Source organism: Micromys minutus (assembly GCF_963924665.1).
Source record: "Micromys minutus genome assembly, chromosome: 3".
In the NCBI taxonomy this organism is placed as follows: Eukaryota; Metazoa; Chordata; class Mammalia; order Rodentia; family Muridae; genus Micromys; species Micromys minutus.
In genome coordinates this window covers 13622025-13634929 of record NC_137972.1, presented here as the reverse complement: position 1 = coordinate 13634929, position 12905 = coordinate 13622025, and the positions used below count along the sequence as shown (strand labels likewise).

Genomic DNA, 12905 nt, shown 5'->3' with positions numbered 1-12905 from the left:
CCTAAAAGCTTGAGAAATGACTAAGGGTTCATACTGGTCTTCCAGAGGACCTGAATTTGGCTCCCACTACTGTTGTTTGTCCAGACAGAGTTTCTCTGTAGCCCTGGCTGTCCTAGAACTCACACTGTAGACTAGGCTGGCATCACACTCAGAGTGATGGGATTAAAAGCATGCACTACCACTGCCCAGCTTCTATTAAACTTTTTTTTTTTTTAAAGATTTAGTTTTAGGGGCTGGAGAGATGGCTCAGTGGTTAAGAGCACTGACTGCTCTTCCAGAGGTCCTGAGTTCAATTCCCAGCAACCACCTGGTGGCTCACAATCATCTGTAATGAGATCTGGTGCCCTCTTCTGGCATGTCTGAAGACAGCTTTGGTGTACTTACACATAATAAATAAATAAATTTTTTTTTTTTTAAAGATGTATTTTTGTAGGGCATGGCGGTACACATCTCTGACTCCAGCACTCCAGAAGCAGAGGCAGGTAGATTTCTGTAAGTTCAAGGCCAGCCCAGTCTACATAGTGAGTTCTAGGACAAACAAAGGTACTCAGGGAGACCCTGTGTTGTTAATTTCATGTGTATAAATGTTTGTCTGAATGCATGTCTATACACCATGTGTGAACCTGCTTAGTGCCCCAGAAGGACAGAAGAAGTTATTGAATCCCTTGGAACTGGAATTACAGAGGTTATGAGCCACCTTCCTTGTAGGTGCTGAAAAATAGATCTAGGTATTCTGCAAGAATAACAAGTGGTCTTAATTACCGAATAATCTCTTCATCTTCTAAAATAGTTTTAAAACAGAATTAAGGACTGGATATATATATATATATATATATATATATATGTGTGTGTGTGTGTGTGTGTGTGTGTGTGTGTGTGTGTGTACATATATATGTGTATATATATAGATATATATACAGGCCTTATTTTCAATTTACAGAATAATAAAAACTGTAAGAATAAACATTTCACAATAATAAAACAATGTTTAATTTGCAATCAAACCCATTGCTACCTCATTGCATGGTGAGGTTTTGTCTTTCTTCCTTAGCCTTCTGAGTGCTGGGATGGAAACTTGGCTAGGGTATTGAGAGAATAAAGAAAGAACAGACACACAGACATATGTACAGAGAAGCTGGGATCCGGCAGAATGTGCTCCCTCTGATGGAGGACATCAGCCACAGTAGCAACCCAGGAACTTAGTGTTCTGAACCGAGGAGTTGGGCCTGTGGCCCATGGCTAAATAAAGAAGCAGAGTTAGCTAATCTCAGTAGAAAGTCCCTGTGAGGAAGCAGTCCCAGGCTTGCTGGAGGGAAAAGCTGTGGCGATAGTTTCTACATACACAGTCAGCATTCGAACTGGGATTAGAGAAAGGCTTTGCCAGCCTCCAAGCCTGACCCGGGAGGCTTTGCCCATGGGTCTGAGGCACTGGTCCATAACATGGCTGTGCTCATGCCAACAACATAGCCACAAGCTCAGGATTTCCTCTGATCTGGACAGGATTACAAGTCTGGGACTTGAAGAGATCTTTGATCCTTTCCCCTCTACATGGATGCACATTTTAAAAAGTGTTTTTTTTTTTTTTTTTTTTTTTTTTTGGTTAGGAAAATATGTGTTAAGCACCTCAAGAGGAAATCAAAGACAGTAAGACATTGGGTTTGACTTCAAGCTGTTTCTAGTTCAGTGAGGGAGGTAAGTAAATCAATGGGCTTGGGAAAACAGATATTATGATAGAACTAAGTTATGCCATCTAAGAAATCTCAGAGGCCGGTCCTCCAAGAAGATGTATGTAAGCTAGATCCAAAAAGGAGAAGGTCAGCTAGCTAAATAAGAAGGAAGAGGAAGAACAAAAGGAAGAGAGAGGGAACATGATCATTCAGGGATCGGCCCATCTGGCAGAGAAGTTTCCTGTGTACATAAAGGAAAAGAGAATATTAGTCAGAATATATTAGTATCCTGGAAAATTTCCTGCTTGCTACATGGAGAACAGATTAGAGGAGATGAGGTCAGAGGCCTTCTGACTTCCAAGAAATGGAAGAACAATGGGCCTTAAACGGGACATAGAAATAAGGGAGAAATTAAAGAGACAAGCTTCCCAGGACTCAGGACTGCTTAGATGTACTGCTGGGAACAAGGAGACTTGGATAGGGGACTGGCTGAATGGTTGTGCTGGGTAACAAAAGGGAGAAAGATCCAGGCCGAGGGAGGCATAAATACAAAGAAAAAAAAAAAACAAACTTCAGTCTTGGGTATAGCACACCTTCGCTGTATGAGACCATTTCACTGGAAAATGAAGAGAGCTGTTTCTAAGATAGGCACGGTGACCCAGCCCTATAATTTTAGGGCTTGATAGGCTAAGGTAAGAAAATTGCTGTGAATTTAGGGTCAGCCTGGGCTATAAAGGAAGACCTTCATCTCAAACAACAACAACAACACAAACCTCAGAAAAGAAAAAAGAAACTTTTTAAAAATAAGATGTGATAAGAGGCTCATATATATATATATATATATATATATATATATATATGAATGTGATATAAACGTTCAAAGGCTATTTATACATGTAACACAGATTGCTACTCACAAATAAGTCATTCTAAAAGGCATCAGTCACAAATCGAGAAAATTTACACTATAAACACTCATTTGATTAAAAAAATGTATGTGTTTATTTCATGTATGTGGGCACACCATCGCTGTCTCCAGACACACCAGAAAGGGCATCAGATCCCATTACAGATGGTTGTGAACCACCATGTGGTTGCTGGGATTTGAATTTAGGACCTCTGGAAGAGCAGTCAGTGCTCTTAACCACTGAGCCATCTCTCCAGCCTCCTCATTCCATTTTCTACATCTTGTTGAATCTTTTTTCTTCTAGCATGTACCCAGTATCCGACAGGCTCCTGGTAAACTTTGAGTCAGCAGATGAGTTTCGTATTAAATAAAATCCATTCACTTAAAGTGTATACTTCAAAGGACGGAGAGATGGGTCAGCAGTTACAACTGAGTACTAGTCTTGTAGAGAATCTGAAGTTGGTTCCCATGACCCACTTCAGGTGGCTAACAACTGGCTATGACTCTCGTTCCAAAGGATCTAATGCCCTCTTCTGGTCTCCACTGGTACTCCAAACCACTTGTCACCCTTGTCTCCTGCTGCAGAGTGAAACCTAGGGTTAAAAAAATAGGCACTTAGTCTCACCTTTCCACCAAGCATCAATCCTAGCACCTTTAATCCTAGCACTTGTGGGCAGAGGCAGGCAGATAGATCTACGTGTTTCATGTCAGCCTGGTCCTCAAAGGAAATTCCAGGACAGCCAAGGCTATTACACAGAGAAATCCTGTCTCCAAACAACAACAAAAACAAACAAACAAACAAACAAACAAAAAACCCTCACCTTTCCTCACCATTCTAGAGCTGGGCATGATGGGACATACCTGTCATCCCAGCATTCGGGAGGCTGAGGCAGGAGGATTGTCTAACCCGGGCTCATGCATCAAACACTAGACCAGCCAGGACTATATATATAGATTCTGTCTCAAAAACAACACTGCTCCTCAAACCCCAAACAAAACAACTTCCTATGTTCTAGGAGCCTATGCTGAATTCTGCATAGATTTTATGTCTATCTTTATATTCCTACGTTACATTATAATACTGAACTTTAGAATCTATTTGTGGGCTGGAGAGATGTCTCAATGGTTAAGAGCACTGACTGTTCTTCCAGAGGTCCTGAGTTCAAATCCCAGCAACCACATGGTGGTTTATTATATGTATTGGACCTGATGCCCTCTTCTGGTATGTCTGAAGATAGCAGCAGTGTACTCAAACTTTAAATAAATCTTTTTGAAAATCTATTTGCATTCTTCTCACTGAGTTGTTAAGGGGAGTTGAAGCAAGAGCCAGTTTTGAAACCACAGCCCAAATAATTTCACTTTGCACCACCGCCTAACTTTGGAAACTGCATATTTATTGGCCTTGGAGCTGTGGAATTTAAATGAGGTGAAAATATGGAGTATGTGTCACAGCAGAAGAAAGTTCACAATCCTGCATTAATCTGGCCCTGCTGGTATTATATTTCTACATACAATCTTAGGTATTATATATATACACAAAACCTTAGGACCTTTTCTTGTTTTTTTTTTTTTTTTTTTTCTCTTAAGATAGAGTCTCGTGTAGACCAGGCCGGTCTTGAACTCTCTAAGTACCCAAGACAACTTTGATCCCCTGACCTCTTGTCTCCACCACCACAGACAGTTTTTGAGCACTGGCAAACAGGTTGTTATACAGGACTATGAGCCAAACTACTGACAGCTTCAGGATTCCAGCTAGGTCTGCTAGCCAAAGATCACCACTGGGGCCTTTTTACTTCATCTTTCCCTCCAGGAAGGAAAGAGGGCGTAAGGGGGGTGAGGGGAATCATGAGACTCTCACCTGAGTATCCAGCCACTCTTTACAACCAGCTATATGCAGTTCTGCTTGAAGGTGGCTTTGGGGGTGGAGGGTTGTCTCCAGGTGGAGCTAGGGTTTATAGGTGAGACATAAAGGGCTGGGACTCTGTATACAGCTAGATGGGTGTACTGGTTGGTTTTGTGTGTCAATTTGACACAGGCTGGAGAGTTATCACACAGAGAGGAGACTCCCTTGAGGATATGCCCCCATGAGATCCAGCTGTAAGGCATTTTCTCAATTAGTGATTAGTGATCAAGGGGGGAGGGCCCAGCCCATTGTGGGTGGTGCCATCACTGGGCTGGTAGACCTGGGTTCTATAAAAAAGCAAGCTGAGCAAGTCAGGGGAAGCAAGCCAGTAAGCAGCACCCCTCTGCATCAGCTCCTGCCTCCAAGTTCTTGTCCTGACTTCCTTGGGTGGTGAACAGCAGTGTGGAAGTGTAAGCTGAGTAAACCCTTTCCTCCCCAACTTGCTTTTTGGCCTTGATGTTGTGTGTAGAAATATAAACCCTGCCTAAGGCAATGGGAGGGACTCTGCATGTTGGATGCTGAACTTCCAACGTGGCTGCTTTAAAGCCACCCATGGTCTTGCCTCATCCCTTGCTCTGTAAATAAACCTAATAAATCCATTGGTTCCTCAGACTGAACTTCATTGGTGGTTGAGACTGTAGGAGGGAGTACATGTATTTATATCTCCCCCAGGGAAGGGATTTTAACAACACAGGCATATATTATAAAGCCTAGCTGCTTGTAATTTCTTGAAGCAGGTGAAAGAGCCCCTTGCAAGGCATTGGGTTACTACCCATCTATCTGTGATTTGTTCAGATTAGCAATTTCCTTTTCGTGTTGGCTTCTGGTAGCTCCATAGTGACCTGTCAATAAAGCAGCATATCCTAACAATTTATTTCTTAATCTCCCCCTTTTAACAGTCTTTGCAGTTCCCCCCCACCCCCTCCCCCTCCCCCGGCAAAACTCGGTGCTTTCAAAGTTTCGAAAAGAGCTTTGCTTCTGAACTACCGTGAATTGAAATTTGAAAGCTACAGACCACCTTTCTTTCTCATTGGCAAAATAGGGGTAAAAATACCGATTTTGCCTGACTTGGTGGTTTACCCCAGCACTCTGGCAGGTTGAGTCAGAAGGATCATGAGTTCGAGGTCACCAGGGCTTCAGTATGGGCTTCAGTCTCAAAAAACAAAAACCCAGCCCATTTTGTAAAGTTGTTTGAAGATAACCAGCATTACAGTTCTTAACGAGTGTTGCTCAAAGGTAATGTGAAAGGCTTTTAGCCTATGGGCATCTTTGGCCTTGGGGAAGCCTGGCCCTTTAAGACAGCGCCGCCCCAGCCTCCTACGCGCGTCTCCTGCCCCGCCCCACGTCTGGGGTTTGGAGGCGGGCCCTTCGAACCCGGAACTGACGGGCACGCGTATCCCGCACGGCCAATCGGCGTCCCGGAAGGAGCGAGCCGAAGCAACTGAGCCAGTGAATGACAGCAGCGCCGCCCGCCGGTCGCGGCCGCAGCCCCGCCGGTATCCCGAGCCTCCTGTCAACGCGCCTCTCAGGAAGGCGAGTGGCGTGCTTTGCCGCCGCGCCTCCCCGCGTGTCTGTGGCCCAGCGGGGTCTCCCCGCTCTCCCTGGCTCCTGCCCCGCTGTCCCTTCGCTGCTGGCGCCATGGGCAGCGAGCAGAGCGCGGAGGCCGAGAGCCGCCCCGGCGATCTGAACGCCTCAGGTCGGTGCCTCACCTCCCGCACGGGTGTTGCTGGGGGAGCCGACGGTCCCTGTGAGGGACCCTCAGTGTGCCTCCTGCCCCAGTCTTGGTCCCCTAAACCGGCGCGCTCAGCCAGGACTCTCCACTGACGCCCGAGATTTGGCTCACACTAGATTGATCATACGGAGGACCTCTAAGATCTGGTTCTCTGAAAATCAGGGTGTCGAGGTACCTTTTCAGAAGGGACCTGTGAGCACTGGGTGGCCACTCTCAATATTTAGGCACAAGTATTTCCAGAAACTGCTCTTTCCACTCAGGTATCGGGTCCGTTTTTTAGGAAGTTGGCCAGATGGCAGGCAGTCTCTGGTGTATCTTCTGTTCACATTTTTAAGATTTCTCTTAGCGTTTGGGTATTGGGAAGGATATTGTGCTGGACCTGTAGTGAGTGCTCAATAAAACAGCTGCTAATTGAAAACCCTTTGGTCCTTTTGTTATCCTCTGAGAGTGCCCTAGATAGGCCCAAGGGTTGCAAGCCTCATTAGCTCATTAGTTAAAATCTCTGACCATCAAAGGGTCTCAGAATGGCTCTCTACTTGGTAACCTTTGCCACTCAGAAATGTGGAAGCTAACAGATGTAAGGGTGATTCGTGCTGAAGGGCGTTCCTCAAGACGAGTTTCTCCCAGACTTGCACTCACGGGCTTGTATCTACTAGCTTTGCTGTATTTTGATTCCTTGGAAGGCCTAGAGTGTTATGTCTGTTTTAGCAAACCCGGAAAAAAAAAAAAAGGCTCATCTCTTACTTTGCTATGTCAGGCCAGAAGCATACTTTAGGGGAAGTAGTGTGGCATCCTGTCATACAATTGCTCATCCGGGAACCAACAGCATAGGCTTAGTTCTGACAGAATTTACATACCCTCCTGTGCCAGGAGCTTTACATATATATATATCATTTTATAGTATACCCATTTCTGCCCACATCTTTACCCATTTTATGCATAAACAATGCCCAAATGCTCTGAGTGATGTCTCTTCCTTTGAGTGGGGAGAGGAGGAATGGTATAATTTGTAGCAGAAAAGACTGGTACGGCTTTTGTAAAAACGTTAGGTAAATTTCAAAGCCAGGATAGACTTTTCCTGAAAAAGCAATGAAAGTAGCAGAGACTAGTCTTTGTTGTCATCTGTCCCCCTCCCAACCCTCGTCGTCACCCCAACAAGGTCAGGCATCAGGAGAGGCTAGCTTCTAAAAGATAGAGTAGTTCTGTGATCAGATCAGGCTGGTGGGCCTGAGTGTACTTATTGTCTACTAGAACTTTTGAGGATTAGACATTTTAGGGATTCATTCTTGTTCCAGCCAGGAAATTATTTGGGTAAGAGGATATATTGTTCTAGAGGCTTCTTGTAGGTTTAAGTTGGCACGCCCCAGAGCGGTGCTCCAGTTTTCTGAATGTTGCCTTTGCCTGAAGTGGTCCTGTTGATGGTTTCTGCTCTCTGGGCTGCACCAAAGCTCCCTGGAGCCTTAGGTATAGACTTATAATTTGGGGTTGGAACCAGAGGTTTTGGCCACTACTGGCTCTGTTCAGCACACATGGCTGGCTTTGATAGGCTTCACATTGTGTGTCACTTAGAACAACCTTTGTATCAGGAAACCCTCAGTGCCTTTCCTAAATCTGTTTCTAGGGCTGCTGACCTTGGACAAATCTATAAACTACATACAGATCAGAACAATCAAAGAAGGAGACATTTAAAAAAGAATCTGTGTATGCTTTTGTGCATTGAATAATAATGCATGGTTATGAAAAAATTCATACATGTTATGTTTCTGTTATGTTTGAGGGTTTTGCATATGTATATGTGTGTGTGTGTATATATATATATACATATATATATATATATATATATATATATATATATATATGTATGTATGTATGTTTTGGGCTAGGGCTATATAGCTCAGTGATAAGACACTTACCTAGTATGTGAGAGGTTTCTGGGTACAATCCTCAGTACCACAGGGAGGGGGAAAAAGAAATTAAAAGTTCTCCATAATCTACCTTTGCCAGCCCTCTACTAGAAAATAACTACATTTGGTTATGTAAAATATTTTTTCTTCCTTTGTGACAATGTTTTATGTAGTCTAGATGGATTAATACTCCTGAAGTTGTTGAATTTTTTTTAAACAAAAAATAGTAGGTGTTTTGTCTCCCAAGTCAAGTCTGAGCACTACATATATGTAGTACTTGAGAAGGCCACAAGAGGGCACTGGATCAGCTAGAACTGCAATTACAAATGGTTTTGACTAACATGAGGCTTCTGGGAATTGAACCAGGGTTTTCTGAAAGGGCAGCCAGTGCCCTTAACTGGTGAACCATGTCTCCAGCCCCTGATATTGAAGTTTAGATTTACCTATATCTACCTCCTGAGTACTGGAATCACAGATGTGGGCCACCATGTCCAGTTCATATCCAGCTCAGTTATACCCCACACATAAATATTCTTTTGTTTTGTTTGTTTATTTAGTTTATTTATTGGTGCTCCCCCCCCCCCCCACTATGTAGACCAGGTTGGCCTTGAACAGAAACCATTAAGATCAGAAGGTCTCTCACTATGAACTACTTCTTCTGATGACTGTTTGTGAGCAGTACTGGCTTTCCAGCATGTGGTTACTGATCTGTATAACTTCATTCGCAGTGACTCCGTCTCCAGCTAAACATCGGGCCAAGATGGATGACATCGTGGTGGTAGCTCAGGGCTCTCAGGCCTCAAGGAATGTCAGCAATGATCCTGATGTCATCAAGCTGCAAGAGATTCCAACCTTCCAGCCCCTTCTAAAAGGTAAGAGGGTATACTTTGCTGTGTCTGAACTTGCTGGGGAGGTTTACATGCAACCCCACCGCTCTTTCCCCACGAATCTTTTGTCTCTTATGTCTTTCCTTAATTGGCATATTCTTTGAAAAGTCTTCCATGAATGCCCTGTCTGAAATTGGAGTCTCTTTCTCTGCCTATTTTATTTTTCTGGTAGCACTTAATCACTATTAACTTATGGTAAATTAGGAACATTTTTACATTTATCTGTTTAGTGTGTGTGTTTGTGTGTGTATAGGTGTGCGTGTGCATGTTACAGCATGCCAGCTCACATATGGACGTCAAAGGAAAATTTTGGGAGTGGGTTCTTTCTTACCATCACATGGGTACTGAGGCTCAATTCAGGTCATCAGGCTCAGCAGCAAGTGCCTTTAGCCATATGAGCCATCTCGCCAGCACAATTTACTGTCTGTACTTCTCTGTTAGAACATGATCTACATGGTGACAGGAATTTTCTGTTCCTTTCCACTACCGAAGCCCAGCCCTTGAGACAGAACCTGATCTAAAATAAGGATCAAGTAAATCAATGAATGAGTTGATGTTATGGGAGGTGGCCCTTCCCTGCAGTATTTCCATGAAAAGATTTTTTATTATTTCTTTGTGATCTGGACCGGGGTATACATTGACTTGTTTAAATTCACAGGAAAATTCTGTCACAACTAATGCACTGGTAACTCATTCTGGCTACTCTCTTGAATGAGAGCAAACTGTGCTTATGAGAGGAGTAGTAACTTTTAGCAGATTTCAAGGTACTTTATATGAAGACCATAACCTTGTTTGGTTTTTTTTTTGGTTTGTTTTGTTTTTAATTTTTTTACTGCTGCTTTTGTTTTTTATTAGATTTTTAATTAACAGAGAACTGACAGATTTTAGAGTTATTTCACAAAGATAAATTTGCTTGCATTCATGTTACTGTTTATCTCTGCTCCATCAAATGAATGTTTTACTCTTCAGAAAAAGTCCCCTCTTTTATTATGTGATTCTTATTATTACCATAATATTTTATTTCAATTATACTATTTACACTTGCAATCACAATACTATTATAATATGATAATATTTATTATTATTATATTATGTGCAAGATAATGTGGGACCATGTGATACTATCTTCCTCTTCCATTTCTGTTCCATGTTTGGGATTCCTTTCAGTGCCTTCTACAGTATCGGCTAGATAGTAATGAATTGCTTTAGATTGTGCTTGACTTAAAAAGTATTTATTTATTTATTTTTACAGCTTTATTTAAAAAAGAGAGATACATGTACAGACTTTTAAAAGCATTTTGGCATAAAACTATATGAATATATTTTTGTCAGTACTTGATTCTTTTAGAGGATTGATAGTATGCATTGAAATACCACTAGTTATCATAAGCATAAAGTACATGTAGAACAGAACGTAACATGGTGACACTCAGAGTTTTCTTGGTGTGTATAGATTAAACATAATGATTTTTTAATACCAAAAATTGCCACATGGCTATATTCTTAGCTCTTGAGTTATTAATGATTTAAGGCCCAACCTTGTTTTTATATCTTCACTAAGTAGAGATTACTTTCTTTACTTCTCTCTCTCTCTCTCTCTCTCTCTCTCTCTCTCTCTCTCTGTGTGTGTGTGTGTGTGTGTGTGTGTGTGAATGCTATGTGGGTGCATGTTTGGAGGCCACAAGTCAACCTCCAGGATTGCTCACAGGAGCCATCCACCTTGTTTTTTTGAAATGGAGTCTCTCACTGGGACCTGGGACTTACCACTCAGCCTAGATCAACTGGCCTCTTTCCGACTCCAAATCCCCAGGGTTGGAATTATGAGTGTGTGCTACCACTTGCAGTTTTTGAGTGGTTTCTGGAGATGGAACTTAGGTAACTGAGCTACCTCTCCATTCCTGGAGATGGTTTTCTATCAACTGAATGATGCATCTGCAGTAGAAATTCCTGAATCCCTACCTCCCCCTCCTCCAAAACACCCAAAACAAAACCCAGCTATAACGAGCATAAATAAGGCTGTCATTTACCTGACTTGCATCTTTCTTCGTTTTTCTTTTTTGATAAAAATACCACAGACCGAGAAATTCATAAAGAAAAGAGGAAAGTTACCTTACACTTCTTGATGTTGAAGACCTTGACACTGACATCCTCTTGGCATTTGGTGACAGCCTCTCTGCTGGGTCATGACATGAAGGAGGACATCACAAAGCAGGAAAACTGCTATCTTCATCTTCCTCCTCAGTCCAGTCATGAGATTCTAAGGCTCCACCTTCATGACCATATCCCATCCTGATTACCTTCCAAAGGCCCTGCCTCCAAGTACCATGAGCCTGTGCCTTGGGGGGGGAAAACATTTCAATATGAACCCTAGAGGTGACAAATACCTAGACGAGGGCAAACTGGTATAATAGACTCTAAAAGAAATCTATAGTTGTTTACATTAAAATGTGCCCTGGCCTTATACGTATACACATCCTAGTCTTATAATTCTTGCATCACTGGATTTGTTTAAGTGATTTCCACAAGCTCAGACATCTGGCAGATAGAGATTACACTTGAAGCTTTTTCACCAACGTCACCTCCTACCCTAGTTGCACCATCCCATCCTGTGCTTGACAAAAACAAATAGCACGTCCAGGTGATCTATGCATTGTCATATCCGTCACAGTAACTCATCTATGTAGAAGAGGCCATCTGTGCTTTCACTCTCCTGTACTGGGTAGCAGAAGGCTTTGATAAATCCGCTTTAGGATGAGAGAACACACCATATTCTGTTACTTACCCATCGTCACATTCTTTCCCCTTATTTGGCGAAATAATACGATTCTCTAAAGAAGCCACCATTAATGAGATTTCCACCCTCACATGAGACTTACTTGCCCAGTCTTCAGCTGGTATTGATCTGCATTTCACCCTCCCTGGATCCGCCTGGAGTACAGTTCAGTCAGTTTTCATGTGCCTTCTTCCTGTTGTGGCCATCCCCTCACTCCCCAAAGTCTTCTGTGACTAATGCTTGTCCTTTTTCACTGAAGGAAATACAAAATGCAAAACCAAACTTGAGATATGTTTAACAATGTTCTGGGGTCAGTTGTTGAATCATTTGAAACAATTCATATGAGAATAAGCTGATTGGTAGGAAGGCATCTAGGACAAGGCTTGAATTTAAGGTCATCATAGGTCATCCACCTTGAACATGAGTGATGTGTGATACATGTGAGTGCATTGCAAGGTGATGCACCTGGACTTGGTTACCCTGGTAACTATGTTGTAATCAGAGCTTTATCACCATCTAACTACATTGAGAATAGGTTATAGCTGAGAGGAAAGGAAAGCTGGTGCGGGGCAGGTGACTCTGGGTGCTAAGCAAGATAGAGCACTCTCTTGATTAGAAATGGCAGGCTGTGTTCAGACCATAGGCACAAACACCAGACAATGAGTGTTTACAGATGCTTGTGTTTTATTTGTGAATAAGAAACTCCTTGTATAGTGATTAGAAAAGACAGGTGGATAGGAAAATTAAGTAAACTAATTAATACAGTTGATAAAAATGGTGTCCAACCCCCCTCAGGACTTCCCCATGACAGCCGTTTTGTTTTTTACAGTATAGATTAAAACATTGGGATTCATCTTAAATTCCTTGCCTAAAGTCACTGGCTATAGTGATCACCTATCTTCAGAGGGCACCAGGACATACCAACCATAGAGTAAGACTTGTTCCCACTGTAACAGAGCCTGTTCTATAAGCCACGGCTGTCCCAGAGAGAGAGGGTGTGTGTGTGTGTGTGTGTGTGTGTGTGTGTGTGTGTGTGTGAGTGTGAGAGAGAGAGAGAGAGAGAGAGAGAGAGAGAGAGAGAGAGAGAGAAAGAGAGAGAGAGAGAAGGTGTTCAGTTTGTAGTAGAGCCCCT

The 12905-nt window shown here is 42.7% G+C and overlaps 1 protein-coding gene across 3 annotated transcripts in view; it reads left to right on the top strand.

Annotated features, from left to right (window-relative positions):
- Positions 1-5937: 5937 nt before the first annotated feature.
- The window catches only part of BORCS5 (BLOC-1 related complex subunit 5), a 61709-nt gene continuing 54741 nt past the window's right edge, over positions 5938-12905 (top strand). For all 3 annotated transcript variants that reach the window (XM_080913885.1, XM_080913884.1, XM_080913883.1), the window contains exons 1-2: positions 5938-6173; positions 8842-8985. In XM_080913885.1, the coding sequence (XP_080770011.1) occupies positions 6116-6173; positions 8842-8985 (202 nt within the window). In that variant the 5' untranslated portion in view covers positions 5938-6115. The remainder of the gene's footprint in view (positions 6174-8841; positions 8986-12905) is intronic.